Source organism: Daphnia pulicaria, chromosome 7 (assembly GCF_021234035.1).
Source record: "Daphnia pulicaria isolate SC F1-1A chromosome 7, SC_F0-13Bv2, whole genome shotgun sequence".
NCBI lineage: Eukaryota > Metazoa > Arthropoda > Branchiopoda > Diplostraca > Daphniidae > Daphnia > Daphnia pulicaria.
Window position 1 is genome coordinate 8647861 of NC_060919.1, and position 24321 is coordinate 8672181.

Here is a 24321-nt window from a genome sequence, read left to right on the forward strand (position 1 = left end):
CTTTTTCGACAATTTTTTTTGTAATTTTTTTACCGATTAGCCGTATGAAATTCTACATGGTAGACTAATTATTCGACGAAAGATTAATTTCATCCTTAGAGATTTAAATAGGAAGGTTGAAAGTTTGGTATCCGGATATCGCCCTTCTGCGGGGTTTTCACTTTTTTTTCGTTTAATTTTGTAATTGATCGATTCAGTATGTGATATTTTGTTTGGTGGTTTTCGCCATGAAATTGAATTCGTTTGTTTTTTATTTGCTGTTTTGTATAGCCTACTCGACAAATGCGGGTAAAATTCGCGGAGTGTAGAAATGCGTATTTGACGGTGTTAAAGTGCGAGCTTGAAGTGCGCAGTGCGGGGACCCCGTACTTTATAGATTGAGTAAGAAATAATGAATTCGTTTACCTTAACGGCATGCGGATCGAAGACGAAACATGTGAATGGGCTGCCTTGGATGTGCTCTCCCTCGTAGGTGACGGAAATCTTCCATTCGCCAGCTTCATCCGGCTGGAAAGTGGCCGTGTAGACCCCGTTGTCATTGGAGACAGGGCAGTTGAGTATGCGGTCAGTTGGCGATTTGGCCTCCACTTCAAGAGACCCTCCGCCGGCGCCATTTGAATTAATCTAATTTCCAGAAAATAGGTGTTGAAGCGATTCATCTCTAATCAAGCTGTAGTACCATATTGGCCAAACGTACCAACACTTCGACGATTGAGCCGAGCGCACACGGATCGATTCCCGAGAACATGATCTGCGATAAATCCGGTAGGGCACGGATGCGAACCGGGCAGCCGGTGACTACTTCTCCCTCACAGTAGACGGTCAACTAAAAAAAGAGGAAAGAAGACAACAAAAAAACACACGTCCAAATGAATAAACGAACAGCCTTTCAGTGAAGCTGCTGGTAATCAACTGGCATTTGACTAAAAACTCTCATCGTCGTTTCGAACGAATCGTAGGACGCCATCCGAGACGATCGACGAAGAGGTGGGTGCTGCTGTGGCTGCAGCGGACAACAGCTCGCTCGCTAGTATATCTACCACTCGTGAGAGAGTCATACGAACCTCATGCATCCCGACTTCTGTGGGAATAAACGAGCCACTTCCACCCGTGGGAGTCAAGTTAAGGCGACACTCAACTTCGCCGCTGGGCCCCCGCACCTCGGCTGTTATCTCCTTGATGTCAACGTCTGGAACCAGATATTCGATTTTGAAATTCGCCTAAAAAAAGTAATGGCCAGATTAATAAACATCCTGCCAACGTCAGAATCAATCGTTCAGCTTAACGTTACTAAAAAAAATTTTATTGCAAATAGCTAGTGAAAACTAACAGACGGGAGAAAATGCAGAAAACAGCATTTACAACAGAAGAGTGAAGAAGTGGGATAATATAAATATAATATGCGATTTGCGATAATATGAAAAATCCCCGATTATTTGGATGGACTCAACCGGCCTTTTAAAAAAAGAGTTTGAAACTGAGCGTTAATAAGTGCGGGGCAACAGTTACCTCTCCCTTTGCTGCGAATGGTCACTATTGCGTTCACGGCTGCGTGAAATAACCAAGTACTTTCTACATGAGAATTTTCAGTCGATGTGTTTTTCTTTCTTGAGGTTTCCTTTCCTTTCCTTTCTCTCTACTTTACCTCTACTTCTCCTCCTACCATTTACTATGTTGCATCAGGCTCTTGTTGGCTACTCTCCTCACCTGGGCTTCCGCTTCCCACCTGGCACGGAAGGCTTTGGCCGTTTCATTAATGCTACACTATTGGAACAAAGAGTTCCGCACCAGTAAAAACCAAAACAGAAATAAACAAGAAATCCCCGTTGTCTTGATTTCGGCATGGAGAAAAGCCGCACATGACGGCAATCGTGTCATGCAGACGAACAATTTATTTTACAAATGATGCGGAACTACCACATTTGCAAGCGGAATAATCCCACAACTCCTACAATGTACACAATTATCAGCTTCGCTTTCCTTCCATCAGATTTTGTCAATGACATATTTCAGACATATTGGCGCTGAATAATAAATGCCAACGAAAAAAATGCAGCATAATAGTGCCGATGATTCAAAACATTCTTGTTTTGGGACTCTTGTGGAATTAAAGGCACTTCCACAATAACGACACTGAGACGAGGATGTATCTTCATCCATCATTCTTCGCGATTTCACTAGGATATTTTGCTCGACACATTTGACTCAACCACAAAAACTCTCATAGCCCCCCTCCCCTACTACTTTCAGGGAAATTTCCTTTTAAAAGGAGTTAACATGAAGTGGTTGGCTGGTTGCTGAGTATAGTAGTGTTTCTTTTTCTTACCGGATTATGGACGCGAACAGTTTTGCCATCGGGAATGATTTTCAAGCGGTCGCATGGCTTTGGACGGGCTTTCACCCACTGGAAATAGGCAGCGTAGGCCATGACACCTAAATGTTCCACGTTGGGATCGGCCATATCGACAGCTTTGAGCACCGGCTCCACGTTCAGACGTTCACCTCCGTGGATTCCTGGTCGACGCACGACAGAAAATATTAGTTTTTGTATCATTTGCCAATGAAACATTTCGATCTTACTAACCCAATTCAAGATTGCTCTCCCAGTTTTCAGGATCGCGCGAGAGATTATTAAATCCTGGAACAGGTCCTCCGAGCGAGTGGACCAACGAACAAACGGCGACGCCGTCATTCCAATTTGACTGCGATGAAATAGCAATTCAATGAATTCACTAAATAGGAGTATCGTACTATATAGCCTAGTATGATGTTACCGTGAAATTATTAATTTTCATCTGAGGTATTTGACTGTTAACCCAGCGCAGCGTGGCGAAAAATCCAGGACTGTTCTCCTTCATGAAATAGGAGAGATAAGTCATTCCAGACAAATCATCCAAATACGGCGAAGCCAAATATTCTGGCTCCAAAACCATCGGAATGTCAAAGACTTTTTGGGCCAATTCCATGGCACGTCGACAATTCTCCACACTAAACAATCAAACAGCAATTCGTTGAAAAAACGCTGGAATTAAAATTAAACATTTTTGATCATGTATCATCACCTATTCCTTGGGTCGAGCTCACGCCAATTGGGGAAAAGACCAGGTTTACAATAATCCAACAGGGCAGCTAATCGTATTCCGCTGTTCCAGTCGGTGGTGAAATTGTGGACACCCGTCTCTGGTAAAACGGCCTACAGCAAAACAGATTTAAATTCCTTAAACGGTTTGATCTTACTATACGAGACCAGCATTAACGGAACAAAAAAAAGGAGAAATCAAAGAAAAAAAACATATCGAAAACAAAAACTAACCTTGAGCCATGCTAACATCAACTTTTTGGGCGGGAATTTGGAACGCCCGATTTGGTAATGGACAATTAGTGACCAGATGAGGCCTAATATTAGTTTCAGATTCCCGTTGACAATGTCGACGTTACCTGTTAATGGTAGAGAAAAAACAAAGAGTTAAACAAAACTGGCTTTTTGGCAGAACGTTAAAATCACGAATCGTAGATGGATACGCCTCAAGAATATCAATTTCACCATTGACTTATTTGGTGCAGGTGGAGGACATTCTTTTGGTCAATTGACTATTGGGACTCTGTGACTAGCAACAGCTGTCAATAATACAGTTTGCTGGGCGGAAACGTGAATTCACGAAAAGAACACGCCATTAACAACGTAAAGGGGACGCCTAGAGTCCTCGAGAAGCCTTTTTGGTGCTACGCATATAGTGGCCCTCCCAAAAGAAAAAGCTCATTTTACTGCATTTTACGCTTCTTGTCCGGATAGTCTGGCCTTAAATGAAATCAAATGTGAATTTGGCCTTATCTAGTGTATATATTTGCATCCCTAGAAAGGCGAGAAGTAGGGCCCATTTTGGGGCGCACTGGGAGGAGTACGCCCGCCGTTGGTTCCGCTGACTGATGTCATTCCCAATCAAAGGAGTTGGGCCAGCTCCGTGATCATAACGAATTCCAATCATGCCTAAAGACGGAAAGTATTATTTGGCCAACGGCGATTCACGGCGGCCTTGAAATCGCTTGCCTTTTTAGCTTATTGCCAGGTATAGGTGATACTTTTGTGTTTAGCAGATGCCTCGTTCTACCTCCGCGAGGTAGCATAACATTTGGCCGATCAATCATTCAAATTCAACATCAAATGATGACGAGAGTTTCATTGCATATTTTTACTGTGACAATCTGGGATGCCTATCGAATGAATGGGACAATTGCATATGGTAACCATAGGCAATGAGTTAACTGCTAAGTGACAAAGTGTAAGTGGGGTTGGCGACCATTGGGCTCGTTGAAGTTACTCGTTGGCCTCAGCACTTTGGCGGACCCTTTTGGGAATGGCTAAAGGACAAACGATCAGGAGAGAAAGCTGCAAACTCGAAAGCTGTTGAATTGTTTTCTGGAAAAGGTCGTTCTACATGCTATCATGTTGCTCTTTCTTAATCCTTAAACGGCGTTCCACTTTCACCCTCACTACCATATTATAGGCAGACTCCCGAAAGAACAGAGAACTCTTATGGCGAAAAACTTCTCTTTCCTTGTATAATCGGCCGGCTCTTTTCTCTATTATGCGGTTTCTCGAATAAAGCCCAGAAAACTTGTCCCGCACCTGATCCCGGTGAATGCAGTTTACACCACGCTTTTTTTTCCCATGCAAAAGCAAAATAATTCAAAGAAAAAGGGCTGATTCGCAGATTCAGTCTTTGACGGCTAATAAATATACAAGAACAAGACAAACGTCTCGTGATGATCATTGGTCGTTATTCGAGCCTAATGGTGTGATATTCCTCTAGTTGTTATAGTGAAACATAAAAAACGTGTTTATTCTTCACAGCATTCTAAACGGTTGGCACGCGCAGGCACACATGCGGTACAAGCTATCTACTACTGTAAGGTAGTGCAGCATGCAATAATGACTTCATTGAACTACAATTTAGGAGGCAGCAGCTTTTGGCAAACCTGAAAAGATCTGGGCAACTAAATGGTTGGTGATTAGTGTGTTTTCAAGTTCAAATATTTCCTCCAAAGGGGAGTAGGGGAGTGCAAGAGGGAGTGAGCCAAGTAAGTCAATCAATCAATTACAAGAGCTTCTAAAGTCTCAAAGTCTTGGCCGCCCGACTTGAGTCAATTGACTGAAACTGGCAGCAGCGCAGTCAACAGCAGCACGCCCCTTGTGTGTAGTAGAACCAAAAAAGGCTCGGGAACACCACCATCAACGTGAACTTTCGCTTGGTATCACCTGAGAGAGCCCAGCAGCAGCGGACGAAAAAAGCTGGAAAAAAAGGGAAAAGGGAGAACGAGAATGTGTGTGAGCGCTGCTGCTGGCTGCTGCATAGACGTGAAAGTGAAGGTATATACGTGTAAAGAAAAAGAGGAGAAGGAAGAAGCAGAGATGAAACAAAGGAGAGAAAGGGAGTGTCGGAAATGGAAGAATCTACACAAACTATAACAACTCGACAAACAGAGAAGGATAGCTCATGTTGAGCAGCTCCAACCGAATATCGCTATTGTTTCTCAACTATTTTTTGCAGCACGTCCCTTCTCAAACAGTTGATTACGTCACTGTGCCTCGTGCAAGACGACGGTTAGAATGCGAGAGCATCAAGACAAGCCTTACCATATACGGTAAGAGAGTGAAAGTGGATTTTTGGGAAATTTTTTTTTTCTTTTGCTATCCACAGCGGATGGTGCGTCGTGCCACATCCACTGACTATTTTTTCTTTCTTTCTTTCTTTCTTTTTCTTTCTCAGACACAATCTCACGAATTTAGGTCGTGTGGATGTTCCGTGGGCGGGGCCTACAGTCCATTTTCTTGTCTAAAAGCCTAGCTACTCCACGTTTTTTTTTTTTAAACAATTGCCCCATCATTCTGGCCGAATATTGGAAATATTAGTGTATACCAATGTTGACAAGTTTGATGCCGTCAGCGGTGATAGCGTTGAGGGCGGTGGTTGCGTTTTCCAGCATCTGGTGCTGATTGACGGGCCGGAGAACGTTGCGCAGTTTTCGCTTTTGGAGGACCTCGATAAGGGCCACTAGGCGGACGCCATCGCAGAGGTCGGTGCTTAGATCGCGCACCTGGAAGCCCGTCTCCTTGAGCATGTCGTTTACCCAGTTGCGGAACGTGTGGGTCTGAATCTCCACCCAAATCTCTTCGTTGCCTTTGATGGGCATACTGGTGGCAGCGTGCCCTTGCGGGCTTCGAGCCACCAGGCCACTGTGCGAAATGTAAGCGCTTTCGTCTTCCATCTCCGACTCTTCGTTTCTTTCTCTCCAACGGGCACCACAGATAAACGGCGTTGATCAAATCAAATGTTTACCCCGTCAACAATCCATTTCTTCACTGACTTACACTCCTGCAAAGTTATCGTGCAGATGGCCGGCCTCACTCTCGACACACAAACCAACCAACCAAACAACTATAAACAAGAGATACACTTGACGTTGATTTGGCCAACTAATTTCGATGACACATCAAAAGGTTCCGTCTCTGTCCGATGTATCAACTCACTAGACACTGGCGTTCGTTCAGCAATGGCAACTGAGCTATCGACTCGTTCACTGCTTGGCCGTCACTCGACACAGGGACGGCCGAACCGCCGAATACAAGGAAGGCGGTAGGCCACGCAACCACGCAGGTTGAAATCGAAAGCGGTTTCTCTTTCGCCCTCTCCCAACTGCCTCACGCGCCACAACCAACCAAGCAGCGGCGTTTAGTTCCCAGCTAGTCGCTCCAGGGCTAGATTCACGTGTGTGCACTGTGTGCTGTGTGTGTGTGTGTGTGTGTGTGTGTTATAACGTTGAATTCGTGATACGGTCAGAAGCAAAGCCCCCCAGCGCAGCTCAAGAGAAAATGAGAGACTCGCCTTCTGCTTCGGTTTACAACTTGCGGGAGGACGCACGACAGAGTCTGGTGAACACAGATTGCTTTTGACTAACTCTATTTCTCGATGAAAAAATATCGTGTTTCTTTTAATTATAAGCATTAGTTTGACAAATGCCAGCCGATGTTTGTGTTTGGGGAGCCGCATACCAGGGTGAACGTACACAGATGATGGTTTGTCATCGCTCTTTTCGTCGTTTCTCATTGGTAGAAAGTTGAAATTTTTGCTACGGACCGATTCTTTCCCGTGACGCGCGCTGTAATTAACCATCTGTAAAGAATTTCAGAACCGCGATGTTACGATCAAACCCAATGTTTACCTTATTTCAGTTTCATATTAACCTTGATTAACCTCTTATTACTGGTGATTATTACCGTAGTGGTAATCAGTTGTTCTCTGAAATAGTATACAATAGAAGAAATAATGATAAACATGCGCAAAAAAAAAGAAAAAAAAAATACTAAATAAACGTTACGTACTAGTCGGTACTAGTCATGTTTCCATTGTAAATCGTTGTTGGCCTAGCGTTCCGGAAACGGATGTTAATATGTTAAGGTATCACAAGGTGTTGGCTGAAAGGGTGAAACTCGCAATAGTTCTTCATTTCGTAACACGAAACAGAAATGTTTCACACGCGAAAGCAATGAATGATAAATAAAACGAACCGTGGCAGGGATGAAGCTAAAAGGCAAACGCCGCAAGTGATGTGGATGGAAGAAAGTGGCAAAAAGAGCATGCGATAAACAGTGTTAATTTGACTACAGATGGAACATTTATCGGTCCCAAATTTTTTTGCGCTACGTATTGAATTAGTTATCCGCAGAAAAAATACACGCCGAGTAAAAGTAGAATTCAATGAATGGGAATTGGGACAGGAACTGGCTGCTATGTAGTGGATTGCATTAAACGATGTTACTATACAATACACAATACAACCATTACGCCCTCCTCTGATGTTGTTCAAAAACAGGTTCCACTTCAAAAAGCTTTAATAACAGCCTTGCTTTTTCAGAATACATGTTACTGCAAGAGTTGTGATAAATTATTACAAAATTCAATCACATTGGGATTTCAAAGAGGAATTTTTATACTCTCTAAGAAATAATGTCGGTAAAAATTTGGTAAAAATATTGAAGATTATACCTCGATAAAATTGTACCAAAATATTTGGCGCTCTTTTATTATGTTTCTTTTTTTATTAATTGTTGTACGTTTATCTCCGTCGTTTGATAACGCAAGACCAACATAGATTTAGGATTCTCATTGAACTTTTGTACTTTGATTCCAGTGTCCCCCCACTCCGGGTTCAATACCAGAGTGAGACAAATACAAAAGATCTATGTGTGAAAGGAAGCTAAAGAAAGAAAAGTTATTCATTTTTGGTGGGGTAAAATTCGGGATCGGTGGGAAAAATTTTTATTTTGGGGATTCTCTCCCCATCTTATAAAAAAAACCCATGCCAGACCTTGCGAAAGAAAAAAAAAATGAAGGGGCAAGTATATCCGCTCTGAAGATGGGCCAAACCAAAACAGGAAGGCGCAAAATCGACAGTGTACTGATGTTTGTATAATCTCGGTAAAAGAAAACAAAAAAACCCGAAAATGTATAAATAGCTTCATGATAAGATTTAATTTTTGGGTGAATGTAAAATTTTGCATTAGCAAAGTCTTAGTGTTGGACCAACTAGTGATAAAAAAAAAAATTAAAACATCTATGCAGTAGGGTCCGATTAAATAATTTCAAGAACGATTCTGGAGCTTCCATAAATGTCAGGATTGTACCGAGCACACTCGATTTTCGTTCGCGATCGCCGACCTTTGACGAAATGATTTAGTCGAACCAGAGTCAAACCCGCTTCCCAAAAAATGACTGAAGTTAGGATCGGTATTTGTGGTCAAATTTTTTTAAATAAAAGAATTGCCATCAAACATCCGATCACTTTACGCCATCTAGTTGTGGTTAAATTAAAGACAACTGAAATACACAGTTGAAGGAAGGCAGAAAGCGCTGGTAGAGGAGTGAAAAGCGAGGGGTTGCCCACTCTTTTGCCAAGTGAACCTCCGGAAAAATGAGAAAATTGAGAATTTTTTCCCCCAAGCTTTTCCCAACAAACTCAGAGGGTATTTTCCAAAAATTTTTTTGTCTTCCTATATACTCGATTTCTGGCCGATTTCCCGGCTATTTTGTCATTTTTCCTGACGAGTGAAATTAGTTAAGTGTATTTAATTACACCGAGGTGTTGGCACATTCTTTTTCCGTGGTTTCCAAGTTAAGTAGATGACCGAAACAAAATATTTCTGATAATTAGTAAACATAATGTGGTTGATCTTGAACGGATCGCGAAAAGCGGATATTGCATCGCGGACCAGAGCGGGAAGAAAAGAAACGGATGCGGAGCGATCTTAGACGGTAAGGATCAGTGCAGTTTCGTATTTGTTTTGATAAAAAGAAATATAAACTAAAACTAAAAACGATTATCCTGTTGATTGAACTCCAAATACGGATATCAACTTGAAAACGTCACAGAGCTGAAGTTGACACTCGTAAATCGTATCACGATTGCATCATTATTGAAATAATTCCAATAAAGAGGTGAGATATTCTTAATGAAATTTTCCCTTATCTTCTGTGTCTTGACATTCACGGCTCACAGGGGGCACGGCGATTGAAAAGATAAATAACTCCGATATAACCAATGTCGCAATGAAAGGTTGATCAATCCCAATTCAAGGGGGCATCAATTGCTTTCCTTGTGTGCAGTACTATATATCTCATATCAATAGATAGCAATCATTCTTATCTGCAGAAGAAGATCTACAAATAAGTGGCATCTTTAATGTTGGAGATATCAAACAAGAGTTGGAGATTTTCGTACTGGATGCGTGCTCCTTTTGCTAATTATAAATTTATCATTCGTTGGACACAAAGTAGTAGAGACGATGAATTTTAAGTTGATAACGGGTTTTCTTCTGATTGGGATTTTGGGTTCGATCGGTCGTACTAATGGAGTAGGTAAGAGTCTAAGAGAATTTTTGAATTTATAAGTTGTTGAATAGAATTTAATGGTTGGTAATTTTTTTAGCGCTGATGACCCGTATTCAAATGGCAAAAACTTCATTGGAGGAATATTTGGAACAAGTAAAATTATTTCTAATTTTAAAAAGTACCGTATTTGTTCTTGTAATTCTCGTTTTTGTTTAAATGGCCAGATAGTCCTTACTATTACCTTGTTTTTGTATGTATATATGTTTAGTGCTGGAATGATTTTGTCGATTTAATGGACAACGGAATTCCTGGCCTCAATATCCCGACGTTTGATCCATGGTTCTCTAACGACAGTTTCCCATTCCGGATGCAAGATAGCGATATCGTTCTTCGTGCAGATGTCAATGCTACGTAAGCGTCAAATAGTAAATCTAGTTAGTTTTTTGTATGAAACACGATTAAATGAGATGTCCGTATAATAAGGAACGTTACGTCGCTTGGCTTTTCTTCAGTGGAGATTCCAGCAGTGTATGACAATGGAAACGGGCACTTTAACATTTCCCTGACTCTGTCAGACCTAAAAATTAATGGCCTCTACTCAGTCGTGGGTAGCCACCATTATTTTTATCCTATTGTCGGGAATGGACCCTTTGATATGATGATGATGGATGTTTACTCAAGCGGGACTGCAACTCTCATGTATAATGGTAAGCACTAAGCGCAGATAAGCTTGGCTTATCGTGATTAATTCTCGTTTAATTGAGTTTTATTACTAGACTATGCTAATAAATAAATTCTGGAAAAAATAGCAACAGGTACGACGGCAGGACAATATTTCAAATGTAAAACGTAAATTGGTTCTGATTTCAGAAAGTCGACACAGTCCGACGCTCTCACCCGTAGTGACAGAATGTTTAATCACTATTGTACCTTAAGTTTTATTCCTTTGACATTGTACATAAAAATGTTGAATGATTTCGTGTTAAAAGTCATGGGAAAAAGAAATTAAATCATAGCAGTAGAATAGTGTCGATAATGTCCATTAAAACAATAGCACAAAGCTATGGTATATGGTATGCTAGTCTATCATAAGTGTGTAAATAACTAAACATATACATTTTTCTACATTTAGGTACGGTTTATAGTTTGACTAAGTTGGAATTAACTCCGCTTTTGTACGGATCGGCAACTGCCGAATTCTTCAGTCTATCGGTATTTTAAATTATATTTAAAAAAATGTTGTTTATTATAATTTTTTTTTTACAAATATTATATTGCCTACAAGAAGTAGCGGGAACAAATTTTTAGTAGTTGGATTTTATTTATATAGATTTCCGGTACAGATAGCACATCCGCAACCTACACCCAAATCGTTAATTTGATGACGGAACTATTGTGGTTTCAAGTAGAAGAAGAGCTTCGCCTACAGTTAAGCGTGTCGATAACTGAATACCTGAACAACCAGCTCTTGGTATTTCTATGTCCGCTCGCTTTAGTTAAATTCACCGTCTAATTGATGTCCAAATATGATTGTCTATTACAGGATTTCAAACCAAGCAGTTCTTCAGTTCCCCTTCAAAAACAAAAATCTTAAATCATTGTTATCTGCACTTTTCTCGAAGCATCAACTTACGATTTAAAACTTATATTCAAATTTGGGTATCCTTTAACTGTTTTTTGTGGAAAATTTTATTCATATGGTACGCATGAAAATCTAAATAATAAATAGCAGGAACTAAACGAATTGAGTAATGCCATTTTTTTAAAAAGGTGAACCAAAAAAAAAAAAAGGATAGAAAATTTCGATGCTTTGCAAAAAATGAATCTACACGAAAGTAGACTACACAAAGGAGGAATAGCAGCACAGGGCTAACACGTCGAATCAGTACATCATTAAACTAAAGTTCTATTATAATTTCACTCTTGTATTTGTAGGAAGCTTAATTTATGCTTAAAATTTGGTTTACAGCAATCTTGGTAATGCTCCATTCTAACACTGTGTCAAGGCTAGGTTTATTGCAATTATAAATAAACAATATCGAGCAATTACGCAAAGTTCATTTGTTTAAATTAGGAACTACTATCGAAGATTGTATTAATTTACCAGTTATATTTCTAGATACAACAGATTTTCAATTAAAATGCAACCTTTATTTCTGTAGCTACATCAACGGCACAGTAAAAAAGAAATTGTGGATATTTAAAGTAAATATAACAATGGCATGTTTCAAAACTTGTTTATTCAACTGTTCTGATACATTATTTTTGGGTATCCTTTTTGCAATTTTTCCGAATTATGTCAGCCTATCGAAATTGAAAAAATTAATTCAACTGCTCCAATAAAAAGCATTAAATAGAATTAGTCTTACGTCTCAATTAGCGACTCTCTCATGTCTGTGGTAATGACGCTGGGTTGATTTGCTTCATTCAAACGGAAAACGTTTTCAATAACAGAAATCTCCGTGGCTGTGGTGTCGAATCCGCAAAAAGCCGACCAATCATTCACTACTAAGCCGGCACCAATTACATCACTACCTCTGTTAACTGTCCCTGCCTGAAAAATGAAAAAAAAAACACCTTAATGTTTATATGTGAACTTTTTCTTCTTTACATGTTCTAATGCTTACCACTAGAGGCACCTGCAGAAGAGAGCTGAGTTCATCTTGATCTGCCACAGTTGTTTTTGGATGGACAATACCACCCTGGTTAGAAAAAGCGCAATATGAACCAGTAAGGACAGAGCCGGCAATTGTATGACGGAAGACTTCAACATTTAAGGTATCTGCAAGAACTTCCTCTGTTTCTTTATCTAAATCTGGATGTACCAATGCAACATAATCATTGCATGCAATAACCTGTGAAATACACAAATGATGAATTGGTAATCCTAATTAATTGATTGGCTAATGGGATTGACAAACATTTCCTAAAGCAGACAGACGTTCTTCAACACGCTGGATTTTGACAGAATCTGGTAAAGAGTTGCGAATATGTTGCAATTCCTGATCTGTAGTACTGTTTGGCAGCAGTAGACCATGCCTGTTAGCTGTTGAAAAGTAATATTTACAAAAATAACATAATTTATTTTTCAATATCTTCAAGAGACCCACTGTCAACTTTTGTATGAAGGGAAAACTCACCAACTGTCAACCGTCCAATTATCCTGCAGCCAGCAACTGATGTGTGAATTACTGGAATAGTGTCAGACAACTCTGATTCAAAAACACTGTAACATGAACCAAATGCAGCATGATAAATCACGAGAAATCCTATTCAAGATTTTTTAGAAAAAGACGCATGACACGTATATTTTACCTGTAGAAATTTTCTGATCCACCGATGGCAACCAAGCAATAAGCGTTGGTCAGTTTTGCAAAAACACCGACTTCATTGTTATTTTCAAATTGAACGCGAACTGCCATGATGAAAGTATTTCGTCAAACTAAACGATAAAGTAGTAGCGATGTGCGTGAGAGAAGTAATAGACGAACACTTAGTTTCACACGTGGGACGAACGGGGAGACGAGACGCAAGAGAGACGGATCTTAAATATCGATACATGTACGAACTGTGTAACTATCGATATAAACGTTTTTGTCGGTAGGGGATTTTTTTAAAAAAAGCACAACATTTTGAAAATCACAAAGCTCGATTGTCGATTCTTACTTGAATTTGTACTATACCTAAAAATAAAAATAAAGGGTGAAAGAACTGACACTGACAATTTTGAGAATAGAAGGAACAAACCAAATTCAGTAGTTAATTGTAGTAATATGTATTTTCCGTACAATTTCGTTCATGGTTCCAACAATCTCACATTTAAAATTCATATTCCTCGCTTGATTGGCTTAGGAGATACAAGAACTCGTACAGGTTTACATAGTTCAATAATAAATGAGTCTTCTGAGAAACCTCGCCATCTTTTTAAAGCAGAAGGAACCTCGGGATCAGTAACATCCAAAACCAAAGAAAGTTCAATATGCGATGATTCTGTCCACACTTGATGTGATACCAAAACAGATGTTCGCAAACGGTGATCAGGAACGGAAATAATATTCTCACTCGAATCATTTTTAGGATAGTGTTTGATCATCTTCAGATGCGACTCTTGTGGTATAATTAGCTGAGCATTAAGATCGGGATATTTCACACGGACTCGCAAATACTCTGAATGAGCAAGTCCTTGAATTTCGGCGTCTAAAACCACTCCCAATACGAAGCCTGCCAGGAACTTCTGCGGATTATCCGATTCACCAGACGGTTCTAAAATGTCAGCGCTCAATTTAAAAGCCTAACAAGCAATAATAAATTGAAAATATTACCAAGTAAGGTACATTGATATTTCATAAATATATTAAAATAAATTACCTTGGCAGGCAGGCAGAATGGGGCAACATAAATATGAGCTTGAAGGATTGGAAGCAATATTCGCGACAATACACCTGGTTTAGTATCATCTACTCGTGCAATTTCCTTCACAATCGCTCCAGCAAAAGAAGGTAAATTTCCATATCTACAACAACTTGATTAATTAAATCTTATTTTTTTTAATCGAAGTTAAACGAAAAAGAAATTACCCTTTCAATGCTTCGACACGGGAAACGAAATGGTCTGATAAAGCCAACGCGGATGTGTTACTAGCTCTTACAATGTATACCAGCTGAATCGCCATAGCTTGTAGACGTGTGCTCTGAATGAGTAGCATTTCTTCAGTGGATAAATTACTGAACATGTACTGGAGTCTAAAATGAGAAAATGAGTAAATTTTGTTTACTCCTTCAATTAATGTAACATTAAATCTAATTACCTAAGACTTCGTCTCTGTAACTGGTCAATTAGATTTTTCACTACATCACCGTCTTGTACGTTTAAACTCGAAGAATCAATCCACGCTGGACTATTCATAACTTTTGCAATTAGAATATGGCATTCTAACTGTGTGGCTAACAGTTCTACACCATGTGCCAAGCTGCTATCGATTTGAGCCAAGCGAATCAAATCATGACATGCCGCATCCCACACTTTAATCTGATTTGTACTGATCGGCTGATTCAAACGGGACATAACATTTTGAAGAAAATAATTGGTGTTCGTTTCAAATTCTATCTGCCCCTCCATTTCTTCAACGCCAGTAAGCTATAAACAGTTAAAAGTATTACTTTCCTTTCAATTGTTAGTATTACAGAAAGACCACAATTTTTACCTGAAGATGAGGCACAAAATTCGAAATTGTGTCTCGGAGGTACCGATAGTGTCTGCGGATGTGCTCTTCGAATAAACTAAGAATTTGAGGGCAAAACTGTGCGGCGTTGAAAACGAGCAACAACACGCAAACGTCTGCAAAAACACCACGAAAAACAAATGCATAGAAAAAAACAAAAAACGTTGACTTAAACAATTAAGTGCTCTTACATGAGGGGTCTTCGACGTCAGCTTCCGGCATATCAAAAAAAGGGTGAACGGTTAATAATTCAGGAACAAGGAGAAGTGTCAAATCTGGATGGCGGGGTCCTAGCAACTGCAGACAACGCCATATCGAACGTTTATCCTAAACAGATTTTAAATTACGCATTAGATACCTTCAATTAGGCGAAGCATTCAGAAAACATACTTGAGAATAACGTTTTAGATTGTCAAGCAAAGCCTGAACACACAGCTTAAGACAAGCCTTTGTAGAGAGACGACACGCTCCCAACATTCGATGTAATCCTTCGCGGATTTCAACATTAGAATCCTACGATTTGCAACTTTTAATAAAGTAACTCTGAATTTTGTACTAAAAAATAGATACGCCATACCTCCAGCACTCCTAGGATGATTTCCAATTGATCTTCACGTAACACAATAAGTTGGCTAATCTTGGTCATACAGTCTATGGCTTTCAGACGCACCTCCTCAATCTCGTCATTAAACATACTGCCGGGTGCCGGAAAATTATTAAATGATCAAGCATAATACAACAGCATTTTAATGCATTACTTACTCTACAAGGAAATCCAAAGAAAGTGTTGCAAACCTTGGATTGGAAAGCGCCAATTGGCATAGCGAATCGAGAGAAGCACTTCGAACCTCTATAAAGTAAGATAAACACCATTTGAAAGGGTTAAGGTTTGTAGAGGATAATATTTGAATGAACTGAAGTCGAATTAATCAAAAGCAGGGGGAATATAAAATCACATTTACCCATAAACTCATCTTCGAGACCATGAACGAATGCTCCACAAGCCCCACTATGTATAAGAGAAACGGATTCGGCATCTAAATTTTCTCTAGGTTTATCATCTGCCCAACGTGCACCACTAGCCCATTCTCCTGATGTAACAGTTTCCCAATGCCTTTCGTGGGCGGATCGTTTGCGCTATTTTGGGAGAAAAAACAAAATTAATAATAATAAAAATAAATTTTAAAATTACTCGCTCATAATAAGAAAAGTCGAGTGTATATGTAAAAAAAAAGTCGATAAATATGTACCCTCATATCAGACATCAACTTTTTGTCCAAGGTTTGTTCCAAGAAATGTGGATTTACATTGACCATGGATCCTAGTAACTCTGCAGCTAATGTTCTTACATTAACTGATAAATCACCTATAGCTTGACAAATCTTAGCGAAAGCATCATCGACTAAGTGCACTTCATCTTGGCATCCAGGAATAACAACGCAACTACAGAAAAAATTATTAGTTATTGAGTTTTGCTTTAAATATTCAGAGCATTGGTTTTACCTTTCAGGATATGTATGAGATAAAACCCAGATAATTCGCATTGCTGACTGTCTCACATTTTCGTTGTCATCTTGTAAGGCTGAGCACACATCTGAATATATGCACAGCTCTAATTTTTGCCCCCGGTCATGCAATTGGAGCTATATAAATAATAATAAGACCAATATATATTGATGTATAAAGAAGCGGAGTCATTGAAGAGAATAGTGATAGAAAAAAAGAGTACAAATAGGATATTCTTACCAGTGCATCATAAGCAGCCGTACGCACTCGAGGATCTTGAGATTTCGTAAATTTACAGATGAGTTTTACATTTTCACCTTGAAGATTATTAAGACTTCTCAAGCCTCCAAGTAAAGAAAGACAGTGGCATTTCACCAGGTGATTGGAATTGTTAAGTAACTGCAAATTCATTTAAATATATTACAATAATATATAGACTGATAAAATGCTTAAATGTTAAGCTTATAGCCTACATACCTTAGTGCCAATGGCAATAATTTTTCCAAGCACTGGGCTATCAGATGAAAGCAAACTGCCTAGCTATTTGTAACACAAAAAAATCACAGACAATTAATTATTATCTAGGTAACAGTTATAGTATATTACGACTAGTTGTTATATAGATACCTTTTTCAATGTGCATATCATTGAAGCACATACTTTATGTGAAGTCTCAGTTGAAATAAGTTTTATTATTTCATTGATTATAATCTATAATAAAAAAACAAATAATGCATCACAAACAAATAATGGAAATTTATTTAACAAAGCATATTACCTGAACATCAAATTTTGGAACTTTCCTAAAGTCACCTAAAATGCAAACAATTTTCAGGCGTACATAAGACTGTTCACTATGATGGTAAGTGTCAATAAGCTTTCTCAAAAGAACAACTTTGTCATCAGTCTAAAGAATGAAATAAATTAAAACAATTTGATTAGTGATGACGGCAATATTTGTATGACCTACAGTAAAGTAAAAACAACACATAAACATATCTTCTAACAGTCTTTAATCTTACTTGGAATGAAAGATTGAGCTGGATATGGTTTAAATAGGCCACCAATGCTTCACTTGTTTCTAGTTTTTCAAATGTATTGACAGTTACATGTTCATCCTCTACTGCACTTGAAAGGTGAGGTTTCTTCATTAACTGTAAAGGCTTACTACATGCTTCCTCCTAAACATTTAGTTTAAATATAGATTACAAATGTATATTCAAATTATTCATTTGCTTCTGCTTGTACCTGTACAACTTGACTATATTCAGCTAAAGCTCTTTTTTTCAATACCGCCATAGTAGGCTATTTGATTTTGTTCTCTGTTCTACAGATTTCGATCAGCAAGCAGCGGCACTTTTTTTTGTCTTTTTGGAATATTTCGTTTCTTACTTCTTGTAAATTTTGTAAACAATGTATGATTTACAGCTGTGGCTGTCTCCCTGTCTGCCACATTTAGTATGTGCTAAACAGTAACTTTTCCAGTGCTTCCACTTCTGTTGTTTCTGGGATACGCCGTGGCGTTGCCAGAAAACCTTATTTAAAGTTTTCTGTTTTCGAGGGAAAACCCCCCCCAAAAACCCTGTTCATTTCAATGAAAAAAAAAGAAAAAGAAAAGAAATTGAAAAAACAAAACGAATTTCTTTATTGCTTTTTGACAAGTGTTTGACTGGACATTTCCGAATAACATTCTCACATTGAAAAAGTTTTCACATTTTTTGGGAGGTTGTTGGAAGTTAACGGTAAGAACATATAAAAGGTTAAAAGTGCAGGCAGTGGCCTAGAGTGGCACGGAATCTCCAATAATAATAATAATAATAATCAAACTTAACGCCATTCGATAGAGCTCGTTAAGCCGATTCGAATGGTATATGGGAAAGTTTGTGCAAATGAACGCATCCCTGAGTAAATCGACTTTAAAGTTTTTGGTTTACCGGGCTTCCGTAGCGTCCTTGGCCGCCCCTTTGCGCACCCCTGAGCCCACCCCTCGTCCCTTGAGGGATCACCCCTATTTTATTTTGCGGTACCTGAGAGCCTTTTTAGTGTTTTTATGTATTTGAAGTCCGTCTTTCCATAATTGTGGCCACCCTATGCGACTCCATCAGTCATCGGCTTACCCTGACGGTTGTTATTGGTATTGCGACCCCTCAACATTCCATTTGCAATGGAGACATTAGCCTTAACGGACTTAACTTTATCGACAAGTGTTTTAGGGATAACGACACTAGAAGCAGAATGATCTTCGTTAGACCCCCAATGCTTGATTCGAAGGAGAGAACAAACAGTTAGATTGTGAAGCGGATTACGATGGTCCGTTTTGATCAGTTTAAAAGCACTAAATTCCCGTTCAGCTATAACATTGCTGAACGGCATGGAAAACAGAAAGTCAATACAAATGCTGAGATTGGAAAATCTAGGCTTCCCGTCGATCTTTAAAGACAGCACTCTGTTCCAATACGTTTCGGTGTCAAGAACTCTAACCTCATGACAACATTGTCGTCTGGGGAATTGGAACAAGCTTCAGCGATTTGAAAGTGGAAGCACTGAACTTTTTCCATAATTGCCATCGTGAATCGTGATTTTATCAGAGCAGAGTGATAGAGAGTATGGTGAAGCAATGTTGTAAATTTAGAAATAGAAATTTTTTTATTGCACATTTAATGTAAATTTTAGAAAATTATACAGAAGTCTCTGTCCCCTGCTTTGTTCCGCTGCTGGTTGTGATTCCAAGAGTACTCTCAGCCTGGAACCATCGAAAGAAATTTCAGTGATTGTGTGTTTTCTAGAAGGTAAAAAAACATTATGTTTTCTGTATAATTTAATTAAACAGTAAAATTCACTTATATTTTAAAATGCAGATTGGTTTGATCTCAGTGCTCCCTCATTGTGATGCCTCAACCCTAACTGCAATTATCATAAAGAACCTGTTCTGTCGTTAGGAGAATATTTTTTTTATAAAGGCGTACTCGTATAGCGAGTGTTTCCTGTGTATTACAGTAGAAATATTTACAATTCCAGCGTTAAGCTTTATAATAACGAAAACAATAACACACATCGTTACTTCAATCCGGAGGAAGGGAGGTAAAAAGAAAGGGAGGAAAGAAGAAAAGTTAAGCATGGTCAATGGGGCGGTATCGATTGTCTCTTAGTCTTCAAATCGAGCCATCTTTTTGGGATGGCCCGACTTCAGTCAGAGCCGCCCGACTTTTGCTATGTTTCCTATCTCTTTAGTCTGAGGGACGAAAAATGACATGAACCCCACCATTGGTAGAGTCTAGTCACAAGATTTGAAGGTACTCTGGCCAAGCGACAGAGTCCGGACTGGCTCCTCGTCCTCGAGTCTGGTCGGTCATTTAAGAACGGCCTTACTCTTGTCGGAGTTACCCGGCTCATTTCCAAAATTAGCGTGTGGGATTTATCGGCTTATTCGATACAGAAACGATGGGAAACGGTTATGAAGTTTACCATTTCGTCCCAGAGGATTTTATTTTGTGGGATAAGAGATAGATCGGGTGGCCAAGCGGCTTATAATGATAAGGTTTGATTTATGAAGGCTGATCTGGATGTGTGATGGAGGCTGCAGTGGAATAGGAAATGGGGTACTGTTTCACCATCCATTTGGCAGTCGCAAAGCGTTGACGCCCGTTTGCCTATTTTGGCCAGGTAGCCATTTAGTATTGAGTGGCCCGTTAGTATTTGGACAGTGGCTGCTGTCAGTCGTCGTTTGGTCAGCACCACTGAGTGTGTAATGGTGGAAAAGAATAATCTGGTTATCGGGGCAATTGATGACGTTACCCACTCGTTGTTCCAATCCAGCGTTAGCTTATCCCGTAGCGCGCTGCGACAGAAATACAGAAATGGGTGTAGTTGCAATTTTGTGGAGGCGGGTTAGATTACGGATTGATGCGACTATGTTGTTGACTACAGCCGAGAATGAGAGGGCTATCGGGAAGTCGTCTTGCAACAATACTTTTAGGCCGATCCGTTCCTTGATAGAATAGTCGAGCGGTGAAATATTGGCAAGAACAAGGGCTGACAGTGTCGAATTTGTTCTGAAGGACCTGGAAATAGCAATTATTAATGGTCGCTGATCGGCCCGGAGTAGTTTAATGCACCAATTTTGTCTCAATGCACCACCCCAGACGATACAGCCATACAATAATTTGGGGAGGAATATGAATTTGTAAATTGTGATTAGTTTCTCTCGAGATATGCCCCATGTGAGCCGGCAGCATTTGTTTACAATAAAAAATAAACGCTTGTTGCTAGTGTATTTCTTCATTGCGTGCTTACGCCAGTTCAACTTTGTGTCGATGGTGAGCCCGAGGTAAGTGCAGCTACTGGAGGGGTTAACTGGTGTGTTGTTTACATGGATTGGAGGGAGGCCTAATTGATTCCGTCGTCTACGAGAGAAAAATATGTACACAGTTTTAACCGCATTGAATGCCAGCTTTGCCGCTGCACCCCACGAAATGGCGTGGTTGATCGAAGACTGCAGGTTCTTACGAGCTATCTTCGGGCCGTAATGTCACGTACAGAGAACCAGATCGTCAGTATAGGCTATGACTTTGTTGGCGAAAGAGAAATGCGTGTCTAGCAGGCTGTCTACCAGAACGTTCCAGAGAAATCGCGACAGTATACTGCCTCGTGGGCAGCCTAGGTCAACTGTAGTTAATAGGGTGGTGTCTGCGCATGACAGCTCTGCTTTGCTTGAATAGAGAAAACTGCTAATAATTTTAATAAGGTAGAGGGGACAACCCTTTTTAGTAACCCGTTTAAGATCGTGGGCTGCCAAGCGGCGTCGAACGCGCTTTTGATGTCGAGGAACGCGCAGCAAGTGATTAGCTTCTTCTTAAGATTGCCTTCAATAAGTTGGACATGTGTCGATCCGGCTGACTCAGTCGATCGACCTACTCGAAAACCAATTTGGCTGTCGTGGAGAGAATATGTGTTATCTGGATTCTGGCCAGGTTCTCCAACTAGAAGTTGTACTCTTTTCACCAAGTCAGTTCTGATCCAATGGTTCCATTTAAAACACAAAACTCCTTCAACCGCTGCTATGAAATATATAGAAATGCTTGAAAAAATGTCGGCTGAATCAGTACGGGTAAGGACTCTAATGGTCTAATGTTTAAATGATTAATGAAACAAAAACATTTCATCGATCTAATTTATATTTCTGCATATTTTAGATGTCTACAATAAACCCCGTGATGTTGAAAATAGCTAGTACGTCTTTCTCGCATTTTCGTCACGGGACCCATGGCGCACTCGCTCTCTTTTCTCTAGACGTAAGATTGGAAGTAAGAACAATTCCAGCATGAGTAACAAGGCGAGAAGGCTAAGTGGAATACGCAACATCAACAAGGTACCACCAAGATCACGTTATTTGTGATGGCCTATTTGAACTGGAAGGGGACATGGTACAAAACAATACCCCCACTGAACGAGAGGAACCAGTACAAGAGGCCACAGAAGAACTGAAACGAAGAGATCGCCGACCAATCCACCTCCGAAGACGAGAAAGCAGACCAACACGAGAATCCATCAGGAGAACCCACGTCAGAGGATGGCGATGCCACCGAGGTCAACGAGGATTTACCGTATTCGCCAGAGGATCGCCCACCACCATACTCCCGATCGACACAGCGAGATTTGCCTTCCCCAACACCACCAGGGTCAAGCCAGATCCAAGACTCTTACGCAACACCGTTAGTCCTCCGGAGAGAGGGAGATTACCAACGTCATCGTCAGAAGCTGATTAGAAAATACACTCGCGCTTGCATGAACTTGTACTATAAGTACGAGTTCCATGCTGGAAAATTGTGGCGCGCGAGAAGACAACATTATTAAACTAACACGTTTGTTTTGACCACACCAAGGCAATAAGACAATATTTTTAAACAAATTCACATTTATTGTACGTAACAAATCCAATTATTATCACGTATGTAATCCATCGTTTTGACCGCACCAAGTAACAAATCACTTTACAATGGGTAATGGTCTACTATTTTACTTTAAATAGCTTAGAGTAGCAGCAATAATAAAAAAAACGACTTGTACTTACTAAGTGTGACCACCTTCTGATACCTGTTGCATATCCTGATTCGAAATCTTCACCGAGAAGGGAAGGAGTGTGAAGATCCCAGTCTTTATATCCTCATACCGGATGTCATGGTTCACCACACACGACCTTCACTACATCCCGGACATCCTGTGATTGTCTAGTACTACTAGACCAAGACACTTCCTTCCTGTGCTTTCTCTCTCTCTCTCTCTTGCACCATCACTACAAGTGATGGTACAATCAGTTTCTCCCAATATATAAGCCCGACCTCTGCCTGTTCCCAGCAGAATCGTTACTGGCAGCTGTAAACCCCAGGTAATAATAAACGCAGTTACAAGTTTTCCTTTTTCTCATGTTTTGTATCATCACAATTGAAGTTGATATAAAAAAACGAGAAAAGATGAAATGTAAATGTTGCGTAGAACCTTGCTTGTACACGCATTTTGATGTCGTGATGAAGCAATACCGATACGAGTCTGCCGGAAGGTAAAAGAACACGACAAAAAAATATAAATTATTTCATGTGAAACTTTTTGTGTCTCTCACAGTGGCTACATGGATTTTCTGTATGGCAATGAAGCGATGGAATTGGACGGAGACTTTGAAACGCATATTGAAATGATCACTTCGATCCAGCCGCAATAAGTACCCTATATTTTTATTAGATTTACAGGCCTGGTGCACACTAACATATGCTTATGCGGTCATGTAGAAAAGAGGACACGATTCGTGTGGAAACATCACCTTCAAAGCAGGACGAGAAAGTAGATCTCGCTTTCGTACTCAAGATCACAAGATGAAACCGGTCTTGGCTCTGCTTGTTGTCGGCATTTAAACATTCTTGTTACAAGAAATTTAAAAACTGGAGAAAGCTACCATTTCGTGCATTACTTCCATTTAATTTTTTGGGCACTAAGAAATAGGATACTTACAGTACCTACACAAAGTTTGGAAACACGGCGAGTGTTTCCGCGCTTCTAACACGGCGGCTTAAGGCCAAAGTGTCTCCCTTTTTTACGCGATAACTCACGTTTGAGTTATCGCAAAGCAAATTAAAAAAAATCTTCTTGGTGAGGAAAGAATTTCCTTTCACCATGATTTTTTGTAGATTTTAGTGAATTGAAGTTTATACCCCAAAAGACTAGATATAAAGTTTGGAAACATCGGCGCGCTCGCCATATGTTTCCAAGCTAAAGTGTATGCTACTTTAAAAATTATAAAAAATTGAAATTAATCAATTATGACTTGAAACTTGCACCAACGGTAGACGACATAGTCGTCTTCATTTGGTCAAAGTTTAACAAGCAATCCGCCACTCAAAGAGACCGTTTTGGGGGTTTTTGATTTTTTGGAAATCGTCGCTGGGGGTTCTAAAAATAAACAAATAGATGGGTTTTGTGCAAAAGTTTTCGCTAAGTCGATTGCTAAAAACCGCAATCGCCTAGTTTTTGTAGTTTGGGAGATATTTTAAAAAAACTGAGAGGGGGTAGCCGAAATTTGGACTTTTTTTCGTTTTTTGTGCAGCAGTTTTCTCGTCAACTGCTGCACCTAAAAATAATCCAATTGGTTTAAAATGATGGGATAGCCCGTCTCTTCAAACCATTTTAATGTTTTTTAAATATTCGGCTTAGAAGCCG

The 24321-nt window shown here is 39.7% G+C and overlaps 4 protein-coding genes and 1 long non-coding RNA gene across 8 annotated transcripts in view; 2 read left to right on the plus strand and 3 right to left on the minus strand.

Moving 5' to 3' along the window:
• Window positions 1–10147, minus strand: part of LOC124348469 (filamin-C-like) — a 26824-nt gene extending 16677 nt beyond the window's left edge. For 2 of the 3 annotated variants that reach the window (XM_046798693.1, XM_046798692.1), the window contains exons 1-9: window positions 5919–6582; window positions 3314–3438; window positions 3063–3193; window positions 2775–2988; window positions 2585–2702; window positions 2327–2514; window positions 1065–1220; window positions 698–826; window positions 406–624 (exon numbers count right to left, since the gene is read on the minus strand). In XM_046798693.1, the coding sequence (XP_046654649.1) occupies window positions 406–624; window positions 698–826; window positions 1065–1220; window positions 2327–2514; window positions 2585–2702; window positions 2775–2988; window positions 3063–3193; window positions 3314–3438; window positions 5919–6267 (1629 nt within the window). In that variant the 5' untranslated portion in view covers window positions 6268–6582. Of the gene's footprint in view, window positions 1–405; window positions 625–697; window positions 827–1064; window positions 1221–2326; window positions 2515–2584; window positions 2703–2774; window positions 2989–3062; window positions 3194–3313; window positions 3439–5918; window positions 6583–10128 lie in introns of those variants that run through there. The other variant, XM_046798694.1, reaches the window with a different exon arrangement.
• LOC124348471 lies at window positions 7032–12050 on the plus strand. 2 transcript variants are annotated; one of them, XR_006919991.1, is made up of 8 exons: window positions 7032–9914; window positions 9985–10040; window positions 10156–10298; window positions 10371–10594; window positions 11020–11099; window positions 11218–11358; window positions 11431–11587; window positions 11658–12050. XR_006919991.1 is itself a non-coding variant. In XM_046798696.1 (7 exons), exons 1-7 carry the CDS (start codon window positions 9842–9844, stop codon window positions 11479–11481), a joined length of 768 nt encoding a protein of 255 aa, XP_046654652.1. In that variant the 5' UTR covers window positions 7032–9841; the 3' UTR covers window positions 11482–11631. The 2 variants fall into 2 exon arrangements, 1 of the variants encoding a protein (XP_046654652.1); XM_046798696.1 differs by lacking the exon at window positions 11658–12050 and having other exon boundaries at window positions 11431–11631.
• A 65-nt stretch (window positions 12051–12115) lies between these two features.
• LOC124348472 (eukaryotic translation initiation factor 6-like) lies at window positions 12116–13427 on the minus strand. The gene is made up of 6 exons (XM_046798697.1): window positions 13203–13427; window positions 13028–13113; window positions 12809–12933; window positions 12515–12742; window positions 12257–12441; window positions 12116–12191 (listed from the first exon to the last, which is right to left on the minus strand). The coding sequence occupies exons 1-6, from the start codon at window positions 13307–13309 to the stop codon at window positions 12182–12184; spliced, it is 741 nt and encodes a 246-aa protein (XP_046654653.1). The 5' UTR covers window positions 13310–13427; the 3' UTR covers window positions 12116–12181.
• Window positions 13428–13646: 219 nt separating this feature from the next.
• Window positions 13647–18101, minus strand: LOC124348470 (integrator complex subunit 4-like). The gene is made up of 18 exons (XM_046798695.1): window positions 17863–18101; window positions 17637–17795; window positions 17393–17521; window positions 17242–17325; window positions 17092–17154; window positions 16855–17013; window positions 16612–16751; window positions 16359–16551; window positions 16071–16245; window positions 15871–15958; window positions 15686–15803; window positions 15499–15621; window positions 15300–15435; window positions 15091–15224; window positions 14695–15023; window positions 14465–14629; window positions 14256–14400; window positions 13647–14178 (listed from the first exon to the last, which is right to left on the minus strand). Exons 1-18 carry the CDS (start codon window positions 17911–17913, stop codon window positions 13714–13716), a joined length of 2856 nt encoding a protein of 951 aa, XP_046654651.1. The 5' UTR covers window positions 17914–18101; the 3' UTR covers window positions 13647–13713.
• A 4726-nt stretch (window positions 18102–22827) lies between these two features.
• LOC124348375 lies at window positions 22828–23974 on the plus strand. The gene is made up of 3 exons (XR_006919957.1): window positions 22828–23170; window positions 23233–23329; window positions 23397–23974. It is a non-coding gene; the product is annotated as an uncharacterized LOC124348375 (long non-coding RNA).
• Window positions 23975–24321: the final 347 nt, after the last annotated feature.

What these genes read in the sequence shown, in the direction of transcription:
- LOC124348471 (XM_046798696.1), top strand. Translation starts at nt 9,842, where the DNA reads ATGAATTTTAAGTTGATAACGGGTTTTCTTCTGATTGGGATTTTGGGT. An exon ending in TGGAGGAATATTTGGAACAA is followed by an intron (nt 10,041 to 10,155) that starts GTAAAATTATTT and finishes ATATATGTTTAG; the next exon opens with TGCTGGAATGATTTTGTCGA. An exon ending in CCGAATTCTTCAGTCTATCG is followed by an intron (nt 11,100 to 11,217) that starts GTATTTTAAATT and finishes TTATTTATATAG; the next exon opens with ATTTCCGGTACAGATAGCAC.
- LOC124348470 (XM_046798695.1), bottom strand. Translation starts at nt 17,913, where the DNA reads ATGGCGGTATTGAAAAAAAGAGCTTTAGCTGAATATAGTCAAGTTGTA. An exon ending in TCATCCTAGGAGTGCTGGAG is followed by an intron (nt 15,622 to 15,685) that starts GTATGGCGTATC and finishes TGCAAATCGTAG; the next exon opens with GATTCTAATGTTGAAATCCG. An exon ending in ATCTAAAACGTTATTCTCAA is followed by an intron (nt 15,436 to 15,498) that starts GTATGTTTTCTG and finishes AAATCTGTTTAG; the next exon opens with GATAAACGTTCGATATGGCG.
- LOC124348472 (XM_046798697.1), bottom strand. Translation starts at nt 13,309, where the DNA reads ATGGCAGTTCGCGTTCAATTTGAAAATAACAATGAAGTCGGTGTTTTT. An exon ending in AATTGGACGGTTGACAGTTG is followed by an intron (nt 12,934 to 13,027) that starts GTGAGTTTTCCC and finishes ACTTTTCAACAG; the next exon opens with CTAACAGGCATGGTCTACTG. An exon ending in GTCTGTCTGCTTTAGGAAAT is followed by an intron (nt 12,743 to 12,808) that starts GTTTGTCAATCC and finishes TGTATTTCACAG; the next exon opens with GTTATTGCATGCAATGATTA.